Consider the following 25,266-nt stretch of genomic DNA (forward strand, 5'->3'; position numbering starts at 1 on the left):
ACTTTTAAAGAAGAAATGTGTATATAAAATTTTTAAACACAGCAGTGCTTTTTTAATATGTTCAAGAATTAATGTTAAGCATATGTATATTATTTAGAAAAGATGATCAATAAATATGACTCTTAATTCTTTTTTGTGTTTATTTTGAACACAGAACTATAATAAGCTTTTGACCTTTGCTCAACTAAATGAAGTTTTTAACACTAATCATAAATATTTTGTAGTTATTTGTTGTGAAGGTATTAGTTGCATGTTCATCCATCATAAGATTGATGCTTACATTTTTTCACCTGCTTCTAGATTAAAAAAGATCAATGAATATTTTAGCAGTTAGAATATTACCAAAAACTCGATAGCTATTGTAAGGTATGGAACAGAGTTTGCTGGCTATAAAACCTTGCTGTAGACTGGTACTTTATAAAGTGCCAGAATAAATGTCTTTTAACTTCTTTCAGACAATGGCCCTGCTTGTAGACTGATAACTGTTTCTAGTGTGCTCATTGAACTTGCTGGAATTTTTGTTTACTTATAGTCTTCATTTTCCCCAAGAGGAGGAGAGAGGAAAGAATATATTCCTCATGTGGTCAGCATATTTTTGAGTATTTATGTGAGTTCACCATCTTGATTTCAAGTCATGAATTTGTTTTTACATGCATAAGCATGCATATTTACATGCATTATTTATCCAATTGACTTTAAATTCCATTAAGTTCCAATGAGTAGGAAGAAGATCTTTGTCTTAGGCATTTTTTATTTCTTTTAATTTTCTAGTTATGTTATTTTGTTGGTTTATTTATTTTTTTAACTGTTCAGTCTAAGGCTTGTAAAGGTTGATTTGCTCCTGAACTGCTTTGTTCCCAGACATTGCCATCTTCCCCAACTACCACCAAGTCCTCTCCATCTGATCCCATGACCACCTCCAGAGCCAATCAGGTACAGTATCATCCTACCATCTACACCATACTTTTCACGGGTGACAGCTTGCAAACTGGAGAAAAAGATATGGTGGGTTAAGGATTTATTCGTTCATTCACATATATACACCCATAACCATAGATATCTAACTCTTGTTAGAAATTGGTAAAGTAAATGGAAAATATTTTGCTTCTTTTAATTTATTTTGGTGGGCTTTGTTAAAATCTCTGATGAAAGCAAAGTATCTTTTAAAATAGTTGTTTGGGTTTTGGTTTTTTTTTTTCCATTTGATAAATTGCAAGGATACAAAACTGGTGTGTTTGTAGACAGAGTAACTCTTGTTTTATGTATGTTTGAGTATATATGCACACACGTATTTTCTTCCTGTATCAGTTTTAAATTATAATAGATTTACCCCTAAAACCATGCTTAAATAGCTGGAATTCACCCCAGGAATGGCAAACAGAATTCTTTATTGCAGAATTTTGAAATGTGTTTGTGGACAGTAACATAGAGCCATTATTTAAATATAAAAGTATTCTAAAGGAAAAATTATTGATGGAGAATGAAGTAAAATTAAATCTCTCTAAAAACATGCTAAACACATCTAAGTGAGTTTTTTAAATGCATAAACTGTCCTTTTAGCAGCATGTTAATTATACTCATTTATTTTATTTTAACTGGAAAAGTTAATGTCCAGTTGATTGTGTCCACAAATTATCATATTATCTCTGTCTTCCCTATGAGAATTGCAAAACTTGCTACATACCATGCTTTTTAGAACTTATTCATGTTTAAAAGATACCTTACTTATTTATGATATACTGTTAAACTTAATGTACTTCGTGTCCAAATAATGTAAGTATTTATCCTAAGAGTTCCCCCAGTCTCTTTCAGTCAGCTGAAGATCACTATCAGATCTTGCATAAATAACATCAAATATGAGAAAAGTTTCCTTCACAAGCTAATATCCCCTGGAAGTCTACACTGTTATTAATTACTGATTCTCTGATATTTTTGAACTGCTTAGAACATGCTGGTGTACGAACAAATAATTTCTCATGAACAGAAGCATATTAAAGCATTATACCTTTGATCAACACATGGCACTTATTGAAGGGGGTGTCAAATACAGAAAGTAATTGATTTTAGAAAGAAATTGTACAGATAGAGGAACTACTAAGAAAAATATTGGTTGTGATATCCTTGACTTCAATTTGAAAGCCTTCTTCATCAGCCTGCTTCCATTCCAGCAACAGTTACTTGGCTTCATCATCATTAAACGACAAAGTCTTTGCCAACAGCTAGGGATGTTTTATGAGCTCTGTTCAACTTTTATTCTCTCTCACTTAATTTTAGTGTTTTGTTTATTTTAATTCAAAGGTTTTGAAAATGAGTGCAGAGATGTTTTTTTAAAGGGTTCTTATTATCTTTATTTTCTTTCACACTTTTTCTTTTAATTGTAAGTATATCCTGATGATCATAATTTAGAGAAAAAGGAAGAAGTGCTTTTATTTACAGGATATACAATTTGAGCATGTTAATTAGCATAAGAGAAGTACCTACTTTGCATCTGTTCTATGAATTTTATGTTATCAGAATTATAGCGTAGTGTATAAAATTTAAATCACTTTTAAATAGCTAAAAATACTTATGTTTGGAGAAAGTTGTTCTATGAGAATATTGTCAAGTAATATAGCTAAATTCACAAGTTAAGTAACATGTATGCTTTTTGTCCTGTCTATATCCCAAATAATATATTTAATGCGTTTTATTCATAACCTGTGTTCAGTTTTCATACAAGTAATCAAGACCTTTTTTGAACAGCTTCAGAACTGTATATATGAAAAAGAATAATGAGTTCCTTAACTGACTTTTGGAACTGCTTTGTTTATTAACTACTGAAACTCATACAGGTTTTTTGATTATTTTATCCCTTCTCGTATTTTCTAGTGATTCCTAGCCATTCCAGCAGGAAGCACAAAGCACATGATAAGGCAATTAAGGCCTTTCAGTTCATTCTAGTGATAAGTGATGTCACTGGCAATTGTTCCCAGGCTGTGGTGGTGATTAGCATTCAGCACCAGTGTATGGACGAGTATCTGCACTGCGGCTCTCACATGGAAATAGGTTCCAACGCACAATAATCTCAAACCTGTCGGTAGCCATGTGAACACCCAACAGGAGAGCATTAGGGAACAACAATAAATGTTTGTTCTGATATATAGCTGTGTAAGATGACTCTCAATAGAAAATAACCATTCAGGTACGGGTTTTCTCACAAGATGTTATATTGTGATAACACGAGAGAGCTTAGTTAACTGGATGGATGTCAGGAAATTCAGTGTTAAGGTGTAAGACAAATTCACAGTGCACTCTGTTATGTGGATAAGGTAGCGTATTAGGCTTAAGATAATTCAATTTTCTGTAATATTTTAATCATGAGAAGATGGCATTTTTTATTAAAGATTAGAAAGGTGATTAAGGAAGCCTTAAGCAATACTTACTGCTGGGTTGCTGTCGGAGTGAGATTTTTAAGCTGGGTTGGAGGACTCCCCCATAAGTAATTGTAATTAGAGGCTTGTCAAGTCTGTGCTTTGATGAGAACAGCTGATGTGAGCCTTGTGCTGTACGAGCATGTCAGTTGTGTTCCCCTGACAGAGCTTGAACAATTTCTAAACACACTTTTTAATACAAGAAGAAAATAGCTCTGCCAACAGAGGTCAGAGGAAGCTAGGCAGGAAATCTGGCTTGTATTAGATCTTCCTTTTAATGACTCACTTTACCTCCATTCAGATGAGGTCATAACTCCTTTGTATTGCAGTTTCAACTTTTGATGAATTGTTTTTGGAAAAATCCAGTGTTCGTGAACTACTTGTGTAAGAAGTTTCTTTAGAACTGTCATGTTTTGTATGATACCGAGTTGCCTTGGGTGCAACAGAAACATCTTCACTGGAAGTGTTTTTCTCTTTAGTTCTTTGTTCCAGGAAGTTATACATCTGTCAATATTATTCTTGTAAATGTCATGTTTACTTTTTTCAGTGGAGCTTCCTTGGACTTTTTTCACATTAAAAATCCATACACTGCAAACTTTCCAAGGAAGAAAGAACCAAAGAGGCAATAGAATTACTGGCAATAGAATTTCCAGTAACTTTTTCCCCCCTCCTGTCTGCCTATTGCTGAAACAAATTCAATCTTTCTATATTTTTAGACTAAGAGCTTCTGTGTTACACCCTCACAAACTTTGTCAGCTTTGTTTATAGCCAAACACTGACAGACATATAGTTACAGTGGTGAAACTGTTCTGCTGATGCCCCTGGAGTTGGCAAAATATAGTTTTACTTTTATTTACCAGGAGAAGGAAATCAATTTGACCTTTCCAAAGTACACTTCAAGAAGTAGTTTCATCTCTAAAGTGATAAATAATGCACTAAACATATAGAACATGTTTGCTTTTTCTCTGTAGAGCCTTGTAAAGGTAAAAATGTTAATTTTTTTTTTTAGTTTAGTGACTTTAGATAGACTAGCATTTCTATAACTAAGATGTTTACATATTTTTATTAGTTTTTTTTTTTCCTCTGCCTACTTTAGTAATGTTACTCTAATTTTATAGGGAGAAACAAATAAAGCTAAGTTTTTATTTCTCTTTTACCTATTTGTTGTACACCTGTAAAGGACACTTGTATGTCTCCTTCTCCAGTCCTCCCCTTTTCCATGAAATTGGTACCACTGCTGACCTTTGCTACTGGCTTAAGAGAATAAAAGACCAAAACACATTCACACTTACTAATGTGTCAGGAGAGTGATGGGTAGGAGTCTTTTTCCTTTGCCTTACAATTCAGATAGGCTTAAGCTTAGCAATAAAATAGGATTTATCATAGCAAACTTTGAGTCAATAACTTACTAGATAAACCTTTTATTTTTACTTTTTCAAAAGCACTATTTTTTCCCCATGGCATTTGTATTTTTTACAATTATACCTTCTATTTTGTTGCTTTGTTATTCCGCCTGAAACTCTTATTTTATCATTCAGTACAATGTAATATAAATTTTGTGGAGTACAGATAGGTGTAGATTTTGTTCATTCAGTCCTCGAGGTTTTTGGGGATTTTTTTCTGTTTGTTTGTTTGGGTTTTTTTTTTGGTTTTTTTTGCTTTGTTTTATTTGAGCATATCTATCTCATCTTGTTGCTGCAATATCTGTAATAAATTTTACTTTTCAGCCTTTTCAAGTGATGGGGCTGAGCCAGTGTTCTTGATACTGCCTGTACTCAGCAGGTACAGCACAAGCATATAGCTATTAAAATCTTGCTATTTGGAATTTGTACTTTTAACTTTTTTTATCTCTTTATTTATGCAAAGCCTATAGCTTGCAATGTGATGTAATAGCACAGATACAACTAGAGGTTGGGAGATTGATGTCTCTAAAATTGTAATGATGGATGCACCCAATCTCCCTCTCTGACTTTAAAGAACCACCCTAGCCCTGTTTGTAAAATTGCTTGCAGAAGTATCATCTTTTCATTCCTCCCATGAAAGGTAGAATCTGAAAATAAAGGCAGTCTGTAAAGCATACTGACAGCTTTTAAAGGCTTGATGAACTCATGTTTGACATATAACTTCTTGTGGGATGTGGAGGAAGAAATAGGAAAGAAAACTTTTTTTCAGTCTTCTGTTATCTTTAGGACATGGATTTTAAAAATACATATAATAACCAGCATCAAATGATATATTTTTTTTTAATCAGTACTTTAATCTTAATGCACAAATACTGAGTTTTAATGATGATCCCAGAACAGTCAATAGCCAATGCAGACCAGTGAGATATCTCAATTTACCTTTGAAATTTGATGTGAGACTTATTTAAGATACTGCATCTTGGATATTTTAACAGTAATATTAATTTATTTTTGTTTCCCTGATTTTAATGTCAGTTGTTACAGTAGCATTGAGAAAATCCATTTTCTTTTGAGGTCTTTCACAGAGTGACTAATGCTGGATAGATCACTTGATCTTTCTAAATCTTAATACTGTGTATTAAAAATAAAAGTCAGTAAAATTATTTAGTATTCTTATAAAAAGTGCTGTAGAATTAAAAAATGTGCTATAACTTTAATTTGATTACTAAGAATATTTACTATGGTAATTCTCTGATATAACAATTTGACCTTTTGTCAACCTATCTGATTCATCTCTGATAAGTATGACTATTTTGTTTACATCCAGATGATGCTGTCAGTGGTCTACAATGCAAACCTAATATTCTGTTTGAAAGAGACTTTACCTAATAGACAATGTTTTATATGGACCATGACAAAAGTATTTCGTGAACCAGCTTTATTTAGTTTAATAAGACAGAGTTCCTTTTTTGATTACAAGTTGCCTATGGCACACACTGGATAGCGCATAATAAATAATGTGAGACGGTATCTAGAAAAGCTAGGAAGAATTATTCTCCTGTTCATGTGAGGGGATTCCAGTAAATGGAATCTAGTGGTTTAGATGTAACCTTTCCTGCTTCTTTTCAGCTGGAATTCTTCATTTCATGTCTAAACCCTAAGCAGAATTAACTTACCCACCATGGAATAGCTGTAGAATTTCTTCTGGTCCTCATGTTAATACATTACTTGTAATATATTTCTTTTGTCCTTTAACCATTTTTTTCAGTATTCTACAGTATCTGAGCTCAGTGCTTGTTTGCCTTGTTCCCTTAAAATACATATTTAAATTATATAAAGATGTTTAAATAACAATTTAAAAGTCTTATATGCTAAACAGTTTGGGGATTTTATTCTTATTGTCTGTTTCAATTTTTCCCCTTGGGGCAGGTGTGTAGGTAATAATTTGGGTTCACAGTCCGTACTCATTTTCTTTCTTCTCTCCCACTGCACAACAATTATAGGGGACACTCTTTACTGTTCCTATCTTAAATGTGGGAGAAATGTCAGGAACATTCCTGAGAAATGGGGAAAGATGTAGATGCTCACTGCTAAGTCTCTGAATACTACTGGCATGTCATTCATACAATGTCATAAATGACCTGCTAGTTGCAGTCCTGAAAGTGAAAATGTAATTCCATTTTCATGTAACTTGTTTGGATTTTATGCTTGATAGTAGTTAGAATCACTTAGTTTCCTATTTGACCCCCCCTTTCAAAAAGATTCATGTTCTCAATGTAATGGACAGAATTACTATTCCTTTCTATTAAAATGGATAAATGTTTTAAATTGATATTCCCACATGTTTTAAACTCTCTATGGTTGTAGAGGTAGTTTTTTTCTATTGTTTTTCCCTCCACAATAAAAATCAGGAGCTACAAAGAAAAAAAAAAAAACCGCATAAAAGTAAATCTTGAAAAAAAAAAGAAACAGTGCATTCATGAAGACCTAGATGATTTAGAAATATAAAAATCTTACTGTAATGTAACTTTATGAAGCCTGCTTTTGATTGAAATAATTTATTTTTAAATTGTTACTTCAGTTAAGATGCTGAAATCATTACAGTTTAAAATACACTTATCGCTCTCTTGGGATTTATTCACTTCAAGATATTTTGTAGTGAAAATGTAATGTAATGTAATGTAAAATAATTATGTAAAAACATTATGCTTTTTTTGATTGAATGCATTTTGTTTAGACTTGTAGTGTTATCATCATTTTGTCTTATTTCAGTTAAGAGTTCTAAAAGTCCCTCACTATAATTTAAAATGTTATTTCTTTTAAGGATATTTGTAGATATGATAGATAGCTTTTGGCATTTTTCCATGTCCCCATACTAAGAAAAGATACTATCTGCTTAGGAAAAAGGATAAAATTTGGACAATATGCATTTTTCTCTTTGTCAAAGTATGATAAAGTTTTCAAATGTCCTTTGCCAAATTGTGTTTCATTTCTTTGTGTTCTTTTTTCTGTTTTAAGTATAATTCTTTTATCAATACTAAATTAAAATATTGTTCTATAAAATTCTAGATATATCCATGTTCAAGTTCCATCCCAAATAATCTAGACTGAAAGTTTGCAACATGTTACTCTGTGATCTAACCAAGATTAGCTGTGGCTTCGAGTTCTAAATACTCAGATTTGGCATGATAGACACACTGTTTCATTCAAGACTAGTATTGGTTGATAAATCCAACCGTATTTTCAGGTATACAGGCAAAGAGTCACTTAGTGTCTTCTTGGCTGTTTGAACAACCCAGAGAAAATAGAAGAGCAGAGAAATTTCCAGAATGCAAATCAGGACGACTTTAGGTTTGACTCCAAGTTTTCAATTATTTTGAATTTAATTTAGTGTTTTTCAGGGAGTTCAGAATTTAAATGATCGGGAGTTGTATGAGAATGTGGAAAGAAACATTGGGCCTGTAGAGCTTATTGTCACACCAGGACAGATCCTATACAGCAGACTGTAATGTAGAAAAAGCAGTGTCATGTTTTTCTGTTAGGTGTTGAGTGAGGGAGATTAGGCTCTAGAAGATCTTGTTTGTTAGTTAATTGGGTTTTTTATGCTATCTGAAATATTTTCATTTACACAAGCTGTTTGTAGGTATAGTGCAGCACCACACTTTGCTATAGGCAGAATGCTAGATGTCTTGTCTGTCTTCTCCAGGCTTCAAGAATTCATCAGATGGTGAGAAGCCAGAGATAAATGTGAGATAAACCCACCAATTATAGTAGGTCTCCGCCCCATTTGAGTGAAAAAAGTTCTTTGTATACAAATAATGGAAGCAGGTATTGCAATATAGGGAGTAAGAGGTAGGAGGTTTTTCCTGTTCCAGTGATTAGCTGCATCTGTTGAGACCTTTGCCTGAAGCATTGCACCCCAGATTTCAGATAGTCTAATTCAAAACAGTGTGTAACTGCATCTTATTCAGTTGTATTATGCTCTAGTTTTGTGCTTGTAGATATTTTCACGTTTGTTAATTTTGGGTTTAGTTGTTTAGTTTGGGTTAGGTTGGTTGATTGGTTACCTAATTTTTTCCATGAAAGCAAATTAGACCTCCACAAGTAATAGCAGATATTAAGAAACATAGTTTGCAAATAGTCAATGCAAATTGTCGCTCTAGACTCTAAGTCTAAAGGTTCACTGGTCTGTTGCATGCCAGTGATTTGCATTTGAATCTTTGCAGCCTTGAAGAGTATTAGTCTGGGGGTACAGAAGGTCTGCTGCCTGTTTCATCTTCTGTTTTCCCCTGCTTCTCAAATAGCACCTCAGTGAATGCAGCTTTAGACATCAAAGTCTTGCTGGACTATTTCCTCCCTCCACCGCCCTTACATTATCAAACAATAATGCACTTCTACATGATAAGTTCAAGTGAACATACTACCGCTGATTTGGATGGGGTTAGAAAAGTATGGTTGAGATTTTTATTTCTTTAAAGTTTCTGGAAGCCTGAACTTCCATAGCAGAGTAAATTCTTCTTTCATGTTTCTAAGTAGCATAGTACATGAGCTCAATGCTTCTCAGCTTTTGATGATTATCTTTATTGTCCACTTAAAGACTTATAAATGCAGTGAGGATTGATTGACTTTATTCTCTTAATAGTATTTGTGATAATAAATTAACAGCTGCCCCCTACCCATGAGATACTGAAATGCAGTCTCCATGTGGGCTCTTTTAAAGTGTTGCAGTTATGGAATTAAACTGGTTTATGAAAAATATTTGACTATGGTTAATGCCATTCTATAGTAAAAAGTACTAAACCAAAATACAATACCTTAAGATCTGAAAACCTGTGCACATGTATATTAAATGATGCAGAAAAAAAGAGAAATTGAATCAAAAGATAATAATTTCCTTGCAGAAAATTTATTCATAAGAATAAATTTAAAAATTTTAATAAAACAACTGTAAATATAATCTAAAACTAGTATTATCACATTGCTTTAGAAGTAGAAGGAAATAACAGTTGTTTGTTAAAGACATTTCACAGGCAGTATTTCACTTCTATGCCAGTAATTAAGAGGCTGTTTCACAGAAATTTCTGCTTTAATTATGTCATAAGTAATTAGATAATAAATGATACACATTGCATTAGCAGTCACAGAAAAGACTGGCTGTACACAATGTGTGTGTGTACTCTGATGGATGTCTTTACTGCTTCCAATTTCAAAATAAACTGTAACTTATGCCTGCCTTACATTAAAAAGAACACAGGTGAATCAGGGTAAGAAAAGGAGGAGACTGCAACTTTGATAGGATGAAAGTTATGTTTTGAAATCTGAGTTTAAGTGAGATTAGAATAATTTATAATGCATTTATTGAACTCCATCTAAAAACAGTCTTTACTGTAACAAGGAACACAGTGAATATTTATTAAATAGAAAAAAGGGACAAAATCAAAAAGGGTTAGTAAATCTACTGATTGCCTCACCTCCATCTCATTTTTGAGACAGCTCTTTCATTTTTTCAAATTTTTCTTTTCATATTTTTCAATATCTTTAAAAATAAAAATAAATTGTCTGCTGTTGAAGCAGGATATGTATATAGTGTGCATAGGAGTTGAGATCAGGACAAGAGTTAGATGCAAATTATTTTTCATTGTCTTTAAAAAGGTGTTTAAATCAAATTTACTCAGATGCTGCCTCCAGATTTACTCACTGCAAGGTATTTTTCCATGTTAATGCACACATTTCATTGCACATTTGTTATACAGATATAGAAACATGTAATTTAAATGTGTAAATACAGCAATATTTGTGCCCCACAGCCTTAGTTTGCATAAGGAGTAATTTTTTTCCCAACATGAATATTTGTGTGAGCTTATTATCTATGCAAAATTATTAATAGGTGCAAGTTATCTAAATTCAAGTATTGCCTATGCCTAGTACTTGTCCACTGATAGTTTGCCTTAATGAAATCTGTCTCCCATTGTATGAGAAATATAACCCAGAGCACAGGTGTATGGAAACCATATGGTTTGCATATACATGGTTTAACAATAAATATGTACGGTTTTCCTACTGAACTATATATCTATGATCTAAATCCAGGATCTTCACATTTAGCAAGGAGAATGTAATACTACCTTCACCTTGTCTCTTGTAATTATAGGGATTTTTTTATATGCTAAGTTGACTTTGATAACTGACCTAAGTTAGCACCTATCAAACTTTTTGCTTCTGCTAACTCAAATAATTGGTAACTTCTGCCTTGTCTCCACTTACTCCAGTATTCTCTTGTTTTACAGCAGTAGTTACTTCTGGCTTCCTCGTGGCTTTCTTGGTTAAACAAATACAACTACAAGTTTATAAGAGCTACCCAAGAACCAGATATACTTATAAACTAAAGACATTAATCAACTGGGGTGAAATTTTAATCAGCCAACTACAGCTTAGTTGCAGTTAATGATCTATTTCCTGAGACCTGCAGCTTGATTTTACCTTATTCTGTTCTGTGATCCTTCTTAGAGACATTATGTCAGCCTCTGAGAGGAAGGTTTTGAATTGAATTGTCATGAGAATCTATTAGCATTAGAGAGCTATGGAGTCCTGAACCTTTGCTTATTAAGTTTGGAGACATCACAGAACCTCAAAATAAATTAGGTTGGAAAGGATTTCTGACATCATCAAGTCCAAGCTATAACACCTTGACACTGAGTATCACCTCCAGTCATTTTTTGAACACCTCCAGGGATGGTGACTCTACCTGGACACCTCCCTGGACTGTTCATTCCAGTATTTAATTACCCTTTCTGTGAAGAAAATCCTTCTCATGTCCAACCTGAACTTCCCCTGGCAAAGTTTGAGAAAATTTCCACTTCTCCTGTCACCAGCTCCCTGGGAGAAGAGGCTGCCCTCCCACCCCACTGCAGCCCTCTTTCAGGGAATTGTAGAGAGCAATAAGGGCTCCCCTGAGTCTCCGTTTCTCTGGGCTCCCCCAGCTGCTCAACGTAGGACTCACTTCAGCAGCTTCATTGTCCTTCTGTGGCCACACTCTTTGTTGAGGTGAGGGGCCCAGAACTGAGCACAATATTTGTGTGTGACCACCTCTTCATCCACCCATTAGTAAAGCCACACTCAGGAAACTATGTCCTTTTTTTAATGAAAATTTCTAATTACTATTTTTCATTACCTAGAGAGACATGGTTATATAAATGTTTAACTCCTTCCTGTCTCATTTGGCAACAGTCTTTAAACTACATCTATGAGATAGTGTCCCTGAGAATTTCATTGAGGAGTTCTGCTGTACAAAATTCTGTTTTATTAGTTAAGGTTTACTTAATACAGAAATGATCAAGCTTCTGCTACTGGTCGTCTAGTGCAAAGCCAGGGATTCAAAGTAACCATAACCCTTGGTGCTGTTAATCTTGTTAGTTTGCCTAGATAGACCAGGTGCATTTCACAGAAGCCAGATTTCCCTCTCCATTATATTTATTCGACCTTATTTATTTTATGCATGTTGGTTGAGAATATAAATTCTATCTTTCATTTTACCCTAATTTTGTGATCTTTGTGTAAAAGTGCAGGTGCAAAACTGGTCCCAGATTACACCAAGATACACCATTAAAAATGCCTTGTTCAGTCTTTTATTACCTCTAAATGTGTAACTAAATATAGACTGGATGTGAAAGATACTTCTCAGACCAAAGCTATATTATTTAGATTACCTAATACTGTTAAGAACACAAATCTGATTTTCAAGAAAGGTTGGAGAATCCCTTGAAATAATTTTGTATCAGAGTGTGGATTCTATTCCTTGATTCTGAAATGAGGACATATTTCATTTGGTCTGTGCTTATTAATCAGACTTATTTTTGATGTGATTGCAGCTGGGAGATTCTAAGACATGATGGACCTGAGAGGAAGTGGGGGCTACACTTACTGTGCGTGTAGAGAGTACAAATATGTGTATGTCTTTCATATGGACTCATTTGGGTTTGTTTTTCCTTATTATTTTTAAAATCAACTGAATTGCAAAAATATGATTTAAAGAGGCACTCCTGAATAAGTAGCTTCTGTACTCTCTACCTAAGCTGAAACTCTTCTCTACTTACAAGTAAATAAAGTATTAGGCATTCTTATATAGCAGTAAATATTTATAGTATAGTACTCTGTGTGTGTATAAAAATAATGATAGTAGTGATATATATTCAGATGAGTTTGAATTTGCTTCATTTATTTACTTTTTTGTAAGTTTTTCTATTAAATCATATGTCTGTAGAAATGGTGAGAAGGTCTTTTGTTTTTTGGGATTTTTTTTTTGGTTTTTTTTAAAGTTGTGTTTAGTTAGATAACATGTTTAAAATAGTCCTCCTTTTAAAAGCTAGTTGAAATCTGCCATCTTATCACGTGTTATATCTAAAGCAAAATTCATGTTTTCAGAAAACTAACTCTTAAGAAAATATATACTTATATAGTTTTTGGGAAAACATTTGGTCATTAGCTTTGTACCATTTTTCCTTTTTTTATTTTTTATTTTGGTGAAAGACACCATGAAGCTATACAGAACTGTCTGGAGGGGAAAACAAGAATAAATATGCTCTTATTTTCATGAGCCTGAGACATTCATAGGGTTACCACAAGGGTTTTAATTCATGTGTATCTCCCCTTCCTTTTTATGGAGAAGAGCATAATTATGCCAGAATTTTAAGTACAAATAGTGTAGGAGGGGATGTCAGGGTTTAGTATCATTATTTTATTTTATGGTCATAAAAAGTCAAAGGTGTTAATTTAGACAAACACATTCAGCTAGTTACACTTTCTTTTGCCTCCTTCTTTCAATATCTACCATTTTTTCAATCCCACAGATTCTCACTAAAAACTTCAATTTTCAAAAGAACAGATTATGATAACTGTGGTACAAAATTGGGGACTATTTGTGAGCAGGTAAATATTAAATATGGAAATAGTGTATTTTAACAAAAGAACCAACAATTGTCCCATCTTCTGAGCACTTCACCCACTTCTTTTGGGAATTGCAAAACCTGTTGATATGAGTAACCATAAAGTTCCTCCTGCTTATGGTCAAGCTCTTTATTTTGGCCTTCCACAAAAAGATTTCAAAGAGCTTTGAGCAAAAAAGAAATGTCCCTTTTTAATGGTCATTATAAATCCTTATTTTCCATGCCGTGGAATTGAAATGGTTCTGCTGATTTATCTTAATTCCACATATTTTAAAAGAGAACTCTCCTGCAGATGGTATAGAGTTGATAACCAAAATTTTGTTCTGGATTGCCAAATGTTTCCTGAATTACTGTGCTGCATATCTTACAGAAATCAGCTGTGGTAAAGATCCTCTGCAAACAAAATAAAACTCTTAGCCTTCTTTTATCCTTTCAGTCCTATAGATAGATTAATTTTAAAATGTGGTTTCCAGAGGCTGATTTTCAGTATTCTTACCAGTAATGCTGAAACATGATTTTATATTTGGATTTAAATCTTAAATTAATTTAGAAAAAGTTTAGCATGCTGTTAAAATAATGTGATCTGGCCAACAATGTCAAAACATAAAAGTCTCGATGTATTTCTAATATCCAGGGTTTAGTTTTTCCAACTAAAGTTTCAGTCAATTTCAATGAAAAGTGTCATGGACAGAGAAAGGGCAAGTCCCTTAGCACATTTCTATTGGATATCCTTTCCTCTGAATTTAATTAAGTGACATAACTAATGCTTATAATTTTCTGCATTGATTCTTTTAAAATAACATAATTGTGTATTCTAACCAAATTCATTCAAGTTTATGGTGAAAACTGATAGCTGTGATGCTTTATAGTGTTAACAGTGTATCTTCATCTTGAAAACTTGTACTCCAGTCAAAGGGTTACAGTAATTTCACGAATACAAGCCGCACCAATTTGACCAAAAGTTTGGTGGAAACCCGGAAGTGCGGCCAATATTCCGGGGCGGCTAATACATTGACAAAATTCTAAAAGCTGCCAACACGGAAGTGAGAGCCCGCGGCAGCCCCAAGCCAAGCTGGAGCCCGGCCGGCCCCGGCTGAGGTGGGAAAGCCTGGCAGAGGCGGGGCCAGCAGTGTGGGGGGCGGGCGGCAGAGCCTGAGCCAGCAGGGCGGGGGAGCCCAGGAGAACTGGGGCTAGCAGTGCAGGGGAGCATGGCAGAAGCAGGAAGGCCGATGGGTGGGGCTGCCTGGCAGCGGGGGAAGCCCAGCAGAATCGGGGCCAGCAGCGTGGGGGAACCTGGTGGTGCGGGGGCCTGCAGTGCCGGCCAGGGCGAGGAAACACGGCGGTGGTGCAGACGGGAGGGGGCGGCCGGCGAGCCCGGCGGCGGGGCTAGGGAACGCGGCGCGCCGCGGCCGGCGAGCCCGGCGGCGGGGCTAGGGAACGCGGCGCGCCGCGGCCGGCGAGCCCGGCGGCGGGGCTAGCGAACGCGGCAGCGGGGCGGTGCTGACGGGAGAGGGGGGCCAGCGAGCCCGGCGGCGGCGACAGTACCACCCGACCAGCCCCGCCGAGCCGTGGCGCTGAGCTGGGCCACCCGGCCCCGTTGGCCACCATGAGCGGGCCGAGCCTTCCTGGCCCCGCCCCGAGCCAGTAAAGCCCGCTATGCCGCGATCCTGTTACTAATTGGCCAATTTGTGAAAGCTGCGCACGGATTCTCGCGACGAACGAAAGTGCGGCTAATATTCGGGGTGCGGCTTATCTATTGACAAAGACAGCAACATTGTCGAGGCACCGGGGGTGCGGCTTATAATCCGTGCGGCTTGTATTCGTGAAACTACTGTATTTTAAAATACTGTTAGTCTTTCCTTAGACTTGCATGTCCATGGCCATTTAAAAAAAAAAAAAAAAAAAAAAAAAAAAGAAGGAAGCATCAGTCTCCTGCTGAAGTCCTGGTTCCTATGTGCCTGCTCTTATAGGCTGTCCAAGATTTGTTATTAACATCTTAGCAAATATCTTGTATGTAAGCCATAGGATTTATTCCAATGATTTCTTCTTATCGAGGGGAAGTTTTCTAGTTAAAATACAACATGTTATTCAGAGTAAGTTTATGACTGATCTGCTCCTGGGGAGTATCTGTAAAGCTCATGCATGCAGTCTTTTAAGGATTCTCTTGAGGAATGCAGAAATGTCCTATTAATTTATGTATTTACCTTCTGAAGCTTTGTCAGGAGAGCAACCAGTGCTGTGCTTCTTTGGACAATGAGTTAATAGCTATAAGGAACCAAAGTAATGTCTACAGGTCTGTGACTAGGAAAGTGTAAAAAAGGGATACACCCACTTTGCCCTTCTGTCTGTCAGGAAGATCAGTTAACTTTTGAAACTGGAGTGGGGTTTATGAGTTCATAAGTTAGATCCTATCTAATGTAAAACAGTGGGACTTTTAGTGATAACATCACTGAGGCATATTTGGTTTTAAAATAATAAACATTATCTACATTTTATGTCAATTATTTTGAGAAGTGTTTTTTTCAGTAATTCCAGTAATGAATTTATGTTGTATGGTCTCTTTCTGTTAAAGTATCCCAAATTGCTATACTTAATAGTTCTGTAAATATTCATGCATTTTTGAAACCCATCCTTGACTCTCTGGAGTGTTGGCAGGTGTTCCTAGAACACCATGCAACAAATGATATAAGAGAAAAAAAAGGTAAATTCTAGATAGGGAGAGGGTAAACTATGGTGATTTCAAATAGAGAATAGGGTTAACATTCTACCATCACTGAAGGTTTTAGACAATAATGGACAGAGCTGTTAGTGATCATGCTTTCTGTCTTTTTAAAAATGTTTCATCTGAACAACAGCCCATGGATGTCTAATTTTCTATGTGTACTGCATTCTCTGCAACTGGATGAAAATCTATTAATTTTTTGTCTCATGTAATTTAGTATGCATCCAGCTAATTTTTTCTTTTTTTAATTATAAAAAAGTGAAAGGTATAAATGAAGCTTCTCAAAATACATTACACTTCTTTGCAAATGTAATTCGAAGCTCATAAAACTTTAATGCATTAAATATGGAATGTTGGTTTTATGCTAGTGAGAAAAAAATTGCAAAAGTTAAGTTTCTTCTCTATGTTATTAAAACTATGTATCATAGAGAATTCATAGCTGAGTTAGTTTATTCCATTCCCACAGTTTTGAATCATGTTTTCTTGAGGGATACTTATGAAACTAGTCAGATTTTTATGTGTGCATATGTGAGTGTAAAATTTTAATAATACTTTCTTCAGGACTAGATTATCTTATAAAATCAGCCACCTGTATAACCAACATTGTTTTAGCAATTATTCTTTCTGTGTACACAACTTGACTGTGCACACATTCTGCTTTTGAGAGAAGAAGCCTTTATATTTATGAGTTAGAGCCTACACACACTGGTGACAGAAGGATAGCTAAAGCAGGCTCCAGGGAATATTTTTCTTGTTCCTTTAAACATGATTTGCTAGTTCCTTGCTGTGAGAAATTTGCATTCCAAATTACATCTTTAGTTAAAAGCATGAAAGAAAAATCTTAATGTTCATACTTAAAAGTGGGCAGAATTGTAATTAGGTAGTTACTAAAAGAAGTGGGAGTGACTTTTTTAAGTCTCTCAAAGAGTCAAGGTTTAATATCAAATGCTAATTGAAAAATGGTATTGATTTTAGCCAAAAGAGCAATTTGTGCAAAACATCCTTACAGTCTTGTCTCTAGTAAATATTTCTCCTGCTTAGTTTTGACTTTCTAAGCCTTGTGATTTCAGATGTAAATTGTTCCCTAGTATTTAAGTTGAAGTTAGGTTTCTATTGCAAGATAGTTTTCTGTGACTAGAATTAAATGATTAAATGCAACTTCAGCTGTTGGAGGAGGTCTAAGAACTGGAGAAAAACAAACACTTGTGCAAAATCCTCCTGCAGTATACCACCAGGCAAAACCAAACATCTTAGAATATCTATTTGCTCTGTCAATTTATTATATTTGTGATAATCTACTGTGATTTGAGACAAAACTCAGACTTCCAATATTTTTTCAATGGATCAAGTTAACCTTGAATTTTCTTGCAAGAAACTGTAATTATGAGATAAGAAATATCACAAAGAGGAAACAAGGAAGTAGCAAAATTATATTCATCTAGGAATAATTGCAGGCAACATTTAGGAAGAGAATACTACAAGTATATGTACTACTTGTGATGTGAAGAAAATCTTATTAACATCAACATGTCTAGAAAAAGTAAAAGTGCATTATGCTGAGTAAAATAGCAGCAGCTAATCTCTTCCCGTAATCCAGTGTTCACACTTGTTCACACAATATTTCAGTTCTAGACATTCTTTTATAGAAGGAGAGAAACTGAATTGGAATGACATTTAGAGAACCTAAACATAGTCAGAGAAGCTGACAATTTATGGTCTAGGTTTGTTTACATTATGATGTAGCTAAATTTACAAAGAACTGCTTCACTTTTTATGACTATGTGCCTATTTTTGCAAATAAGTATCAACCGGACTATTAGAAAAATGTCTCCAAAAATGTCTCTGTTCCTTCTAACTATTTTCTCTGAAGCCAAAATGTATAATCTGGAACTGAGGAATCAGGAATTTTTTCAGTGCATCTCTGAAAAAGTAAATTCATGTTTCAGCATATGCATGAATCCAATCCAGAGATACTGAGAATATTGAGAGAAATTCCAGTAGCTTCCATGAGGCTGTGTATGTGCAATAAGAGATTTGCTGTGTAAGGCTACTGTCAGAAGCTGAGCCTGAGTCTGACACAAACAAACATCTGTCCAGAGCTGCCTAGCCGGGCTGCCTGCTGTGTAGGTGGGGTAACTCATCACCTTTCAGTGACTTGTGCTGCCCTGAACCTGTGGTTCTCAGTGGCTATGTAGCCAGAGGCTTTCCAGGAGTTGCCTGATACAATAGTGTGGCTGTGAATTCCAAGTGCATGCAGGCATCCCCTTGCCTGTAATGAACTGAGTCAAAAAATACAAGACAAAAAAATCCTAGGTGGTCCTACTCCTCACTAACTGCTCTCTGCAGGATTTGGTGTGTGCAGAACACCCTCTCACCAAGTCCAAGCCTGTAGTCATATGAGCACATAAAATAGCATGAAATTTTCAGACATAGAATCCAGAGGCCAGAGGGAGTTTTAAAGAGTTTAAAACAATTGATGAGCAAGAAGACAGGAAAAAAAAATATATATATATTAAATAGAATGTAGCAATTTACAGTTTTAAGGAAATGCAGTTATTTACTTTAGAGACTAATGTAGAATTGTGATAAATTAGGATGAATTTGTTAGATTACTTTGTTGTAAAGTGTTTTTCTGTTAAGAAAAAACTGACATTAGACAAGTAGTTGAAAGATTTAATAGGAGGAAAAAGAAAAACTGTTAGAGAAAATTCATGGACTGAGTTATAATTACACTGTTTAAAATAAAAGAGGAGAAAGGAAACCTAAATAATAGATAAAAAAGATCCTTGGCTCATTAATCTCTGTGCAATCTCTTAGAAACACTCCTGTGAGGTGGAATAAACAGAGATGGATGCATTTAAATATTTCCCCTGTTGAATTGTTGGGTCTGCTTTTTTCCAAGTTTTGATGCTGTTTTGTATAATCAGTAATATTTCTCTTCTGGTGTAATTTAGTGCCGGCATGCCACCATGTGAAACTTGAAACCTAAACCCGTGTTTTTCAACCTTCTTAACACACAGTTACTGTAATTGGTGTAACAGCCACATCAAGTGCTAATTCTTGCTGTCTAGCCTGCATTTCATCTTTCCACTACATTTGTCAGTATAGACTTTGCATTGGCTGGGTGTCATACATGGTGTGAGTTTGTGATTGCCATCCTCCCCGTTCTAGAGACTGTGAGAAGTGATAATATAACCAGACCAAATATTGTCAGAAAGAGGGCAAAGAAATAAAGCAGTAGAAAAGTGAAAGGGTGGGAATTTTGCTGTGGGTAGTTGGAGGCCTTTACATGAGAGGAGTGGGAATCAGAATTGAGAAGACAGGACATGGGTAGTAGTGCAGATTTGCTCATGATTCTTCTTCCCATGAAAATATTTAGCATGTATTCATATGCATTCATAACTGCTCAGTGCAGATTATCTCTGTGCAGCACTGGGGAGGATGAGAAGTGGCAGAGCATAATCACCAAACATCTGGCATTCCACAGTAGATGCTATTCTACTCACTTAACTGAGCCAGGACTTTTAGGCAATTCTGACATGATATATGAATGCAACATGGGCTTATGCAAGAGGGTTGTCAATAAATGGAAAAGGTTTAGGGAACTAACTGATAAGGGTTTAGGAGACTAGGATTTATATGAACTACTCACATTGCAAAAGTTAAAAGCAGTTTGAATTGTGTCTCTAGACACAGTGGTTGAGATCCCTTAAGATCCTTCTCCTCTGAAGGGCAGAGTTGCATCAAACCCCTGCAGGTTTCATTGGGAACCGAGGGCAGCAAACTGCTCTCTGGTTTGAGCCCTTCTTACGCCCCAAGTTTCTTTGACTTTTGTCAAGGCTTTTAAAGACACAGTCATGTTTCATTGAGAGTGTACACAGAGAAATTACTTTGTTTCTATTGTATTTGTTATACTTGGATGACTTTTGGGGGAAGAAGTATTATACTTCTTGAGCCTGATTTTGAACTTGCTTATGCTAATACAAATAGGATGAGAGTGATGCCTTTGGAAGTAATTAATTTACTTTGTGAATAAGCAAATTTCATAACTGCAGTCCTTAATTTATATGAAATCTATCTGACGTGAAATAAAGATTGAGTGACTGACCTTTTTTCTTCCTATAGCATTTGAACAAAATGAATTACACATGTATGCTTATTCTTATGCATATGTAAGTGTATGTTCATAATTGCTTTAGATACTCTCTTTTTTGCAGCACAAATTTGGATATAGCCAGGAGCATACACACAAACCTGGAAACCTAATCTTCCTGCATAATGAAAGATACCATTATTGGATAGCTCAGAGCACTTACTTTGGATAGCAGTTAGATTTCTTACTTCTGCATCCAAATAAGTTTCTGAACCTGTTATCTGTAAACGGAAAATAACTGCACTGTCCAATTTCCCTGACAGACAAGGAGTTAAGTACTTTTTTTTTTAATGGTAGTCATGCAGGTAAAAAAACAAATAGATAACATTTGATTTTTCAATTTCTGAATTTTTAAAAATAATTTTATACCTTTTAACTCAGTGACCATATGGATTTTAGGTTTCAACAGGAAAAAAAATTGCAATATTTCTTTTCTACTGGCTCCTAGACCACTGTGATCTATCTAATATGTTAAATACTGTGTTATTGTACAATACAACCATTGTTTGCCATAAAGAGTTGATATTCCAATATATTAACAAGGGAATGATTTAGTGAATAAAAGAAATAGATGGAGAACTACAAACTGGTAGCAAGTTTAATATTCCTAAATTTAAAAAAAAATCATAAATATGTTTTGCTTTTAAAAATAATTATCTGAATTTTTAAATTAAATTTTCAATTAGCTGTCACAAATACAAGAACGTTACAACTGAATATCTCAAAATAATACAGATGTTGCTCTTCATTTCAAGAAGAGCAGGATTACTTACGTTTTAAGTAAAATTAGTACAGATGCATTTACGTTTTGTTCAAACTGAATTTTCACTGGAATGTAATGTTTCTGCCCTAATATAAAATAGAGGCATAGTGTCTAATTATTTAGTACACATATATTTTTAAAAGTTGTCATGTATATTTGAAATATTCGCCATGGCAGAGTTTGTAGAAAGGGTGTTACTGATATATTCCTAAACTAGTACCGTTTAAGAGAGTTGCCAATGAAAGAAACACTAGTCTGTTTCTAAATCAGATGTTTAGAAAAGGGTATCTTTGTTTATTTTTGCAGACAAACATATATTAATCCAGCACATTAAAGTTTTTGGGGTTTTTTGCAAAATGCAACATAATTTGTATATTGTTTGTAATGCTAAACACAAAAACATGTCTGGACAAGGAGGGAGTGGATGAGTAAGAAGAAGGAGATCATTCTTTATCTTTGCTCAGATTAGACAGATAAATTTGCTGAATAACTAGAGCTGTTAGTGGTGAACCTAATGAACTTCTGTGTGCCAAGTAAGAAAATTACCAGTTTCTTACTGGGAAAATCTTTCTTGTTGCTTAGAGAAGAGTTTCTTTTTAATACTGTGGCTGAATTAAGCCATTGCTTTATTTTACTGCACCCATCCTTTAGAATAATCCCTGCTATAACAGTAACCTGGATTCTCATACATTGCATGTGTAATTATGATATTACAGGTGCAAAAATACTGCCCTGGTGTTGAATATTCTATTTACTTCTGAAATCACATATATGGTTAGGGGTGTGTATTTTTGTACCTTCTTATGTTTTTAGGCTTTTCACTTAAATTGATGTAAGAACTTAAACCTGACTTGATCAGAACTATGCACATTGCATGTTGAAATCTCCCACAGAGCCTGTTAGTATGTCTTAAACCAGTGGTGCAAGTAAATATTTTCTGTAATATGCAGCACAAAACCTTAATAATGAAAGCTAAGCAGTGCTGCATTTTTGGAGTGTTAGCAAATAAACGAACAAACAAAACTCTAGAAAAATCCAAAACCTAAAACAAACATCCCCCACCCCCCAAAATTGCAAAAATCTGGAAAATTCTTCTATTTAGCAATTTGTTAATTTATGTCAGATCTAGAACTGAAATATCTAATCAAAACTAGGAGTTTCTTTTTTATTGTAGGAATATTAAAAAGGTTACCTTAAAATTACCAAATACCTTCAACTACATTTAAAATTACTAGGAGGTGTCCTGACTTAAAACTAAGTCTGCCTACAAATATATGTAAAACATTTCATTGTGTATTTAAGTATATATAAAGTGATGTTTGTTTTTACAGGATTATTTAATATATGGGTGGACTAAATTTTTCTTCAATACCTGAATTTTACAATAAGTCAGCACCTGATGTTTTTTATTTATTTTATAGCACATGTTCTGTTTTGATGTCAATGAAATTCTGAAGAAATTAAAAATTATGTATATAATTTAGAACAATATATTATGGTCCATTATTCCTTTTAATGTACATATTGTGTAAGAGGAAAAATATAAATGTTTCTCAAGTTTCTAGTATGCTGGGTTCTCAAAGATACGATTTTCATGCTAACATGACCATTGGAAATAGCTAAGCTTTTTCTAGCCTTAAAAACATATTTTTAGGGCATATATATTTATTTGCAATTAGTTTGCAGTAAAAAGAGAATGTTACTAGAACATTTAATTGTATTTTATTTTGATTTGTTTCTAAGATTCTAGATAGTATTTTTGTGAAAGGACTGAAAAGTGTTGCCCCTACACATATTCCAAAAAACTGGAATTAATGGATATCTGAACACAAAGCTGCTAAAATGAAAACTTCTGTAAAATAAAACATCATATTAATTCTAAAAAAGACAATAAATTAAAACTTTGGGACACATTTGTGAAATACATACTAAAAAAAAAAAAAAGGAAAATATGTATAAGTATTGAATTTTTATCCTGGGCATCATTCTTCACTCATAGCAGTAAGTCAATAGGTAATATATTTTTTAACATTGATTATGTTGTGTCAGTTTGAAACTTGTTTAAACAGAAGGAAAGGAAGGATTTATAGGTAAATAACCTTTGTTTGAAGCTATTTGGTAAACTTTCTGGATGTACAAATGACGTGTTTTATTCTCTCAAAATCTCAGCTCTTAAATACTCTCTCCTGTTTAATTTAATTTCTACAGGCTGAATAATAATAATAATAATAATAATGCACGGTATCAGATAATGAATTTCCATACAGTGATGTGGGTCACAGGTTAAAGAATCAAGTTCATGTCCTGTTCAAGACCAGCTATTTCATCTGTCCATGGTTTAGCCAAATGTTGTTTTGGTAGTGATTTTTTGTTTGTTTCGGTTTTGGTTTGTTCTGTTTCTTTCTTTCTTTTTTACTTTTTCTTTTTTTTTTTTTTTTTTTTTTAATTATTGCTACTGTAGATGTTTTAAAGGAAGGTAAAGAATTTCAGACAAATTTTGCCAAAGAAGTTGTTTTGCTATGTTAGCCTGGAAAGGGAGGAATCATATGAAAATACTCCGTTTGATACAATCTCAGATTATCTTTCCATGTGAATATAATAGCTGCATTTGCTTAATCTTTTGGTCTGAACTGTACTATGCTGAAAGCAGTATTTTCTGTAGGAGAATGATAAAAATTATTTTCTTTATCATGATTTAATGATTTAATTCTTCATATTTTACATTTGAAACATGCAGAGCATTAAAAAGCATGATGAGCTGTATTTCTTTTAAATTTTTTTAACCCTTTCTTTTAAAAACATGGTAACTAACTTGCTTCATTCTTTTCCTTCCTTTTATAGGGTAGCAAAAATATTATAGTGTTTGTGCACAAAGCAGAAGTATTATTTATATATATTTTTTTCAATTACAGGTAAAGATTATAGTTCCCAACAGCACAGCAGGTCTGATAATAGGGAAGGGAGGTGCTACAGTGAAGGCTATAATGGAGCAGTCAGGGGCTTGGGTACAGCTTTCCCAGAAACCTGATGGGATCAACTTGCAAGAGAGGGTTGTCACTGTGAGTGGAGAACCTGAACAAAACCGAAAAGCTGTTGAACTTATCATCCAGAAGATACAAGAGGATCCACAGAGTGGCAGCTGTCTCAATATCAGTTATGCCAATGTCACAGGTCCAGTGGCCAATTCCAATCCAACCGGATCTCCTTATGCAAACACTGCTGAAGTGTTACCAACTGCTGCAGCTGCTGCAGGGCTATTAGGACATGCTAACCTTGCTGGAGTGGCAGCCTTTCCAGCAGTTTTATCTGGCTTTACAGGCAATGACCTGGTGGCCATCACCTCTGCACTTAATACATTAGCCAGCTATGGATATAATCTCAATACATTAGGTTTAGGCCTAAGTCAGGCAGCAGCTACAGGGGCTTTGGCTGCAGCAGCTGCCAGTGCCAACCCAGCAGCAGCAGCAGCCAATTTGTTGGCCACCTATGCGAGTGAAGCCTCAGCCAGTGGCAGCACTGCTGGTGGAACGGCGGGGACATTTGCATTAGGTAGCCTGGCTGCTGCTACTGCTGCAACCAATGGATATTTTGGAGCTGCTTCTCCCCTAGCTGCCAGTGCCATCCTAGGAACAGAAAAATCCACAGATGGATCAAAGGATGTAGTTGAAATAGCAGTGCCAGAAAACTTAGTTGGTGCAATACTTGGAAAAGGAGGGAAAACATTAGTTGAATACCAGGAGTTGACTGGTGCAAGGATACAGATCTCTAAAAAGGGAGAATTCGTACCTGGCACAAGAAATCGCAAGGTAACCATTACTGGAACACCAGCTGCAACCCAGGCCGCACAGTATTTAATTACACAACGGATCACAT

General features: G+C 34.9%; 1 protein-coding gene across 5 annotated transcripts in view; it reads left to right on the forward strand.

The window, feature by feature from the left end:
• Window positions 1–25,266, forward strand: part of NOVA1 (NOVA alternative splicing regulator 1) — a 140,891-nt gene that overhangs the window by 113,516 nt on the left and 2,109 nt on the right. For 4 of the 5 annotated variants that reach the window (XM_033062584.2, XM_033062586.2, XM_033062587.2 and 1 more), the window contains 2 exons: window positions 862–933; window positions 24,306–25,266. The exon at window positions 24,306–25,266 is cut by the window's right edge and continues 2,109 nt beyond it. In XM_033062584.2, coding sequence (XP_032918475.1) covers window positions 862–933; window positions 24,306–25,266 — 1,033 coding nt within the window. The remainder of the gene's footprint in view (window positions 1–861; window positions 934–24,305) is intronic. The other variant, XM_033062585.2, reaches the window with a different exon arrangement.

Source organism: Catharus ustulatus, chromosome 6 (genome assembly GCF_009819885.2).
Source record: "Catharus ustulatus isolate bCatUst1 chromosome 6, bCatUst1.pri.v2, whole genome shotgun sequence".
Taxonomy (NCBI): Eukaryota; Metazoa; Chordata; class Aves; order Passeriformes; family Turdidae; genus Catharus; species Catharus ustulatus.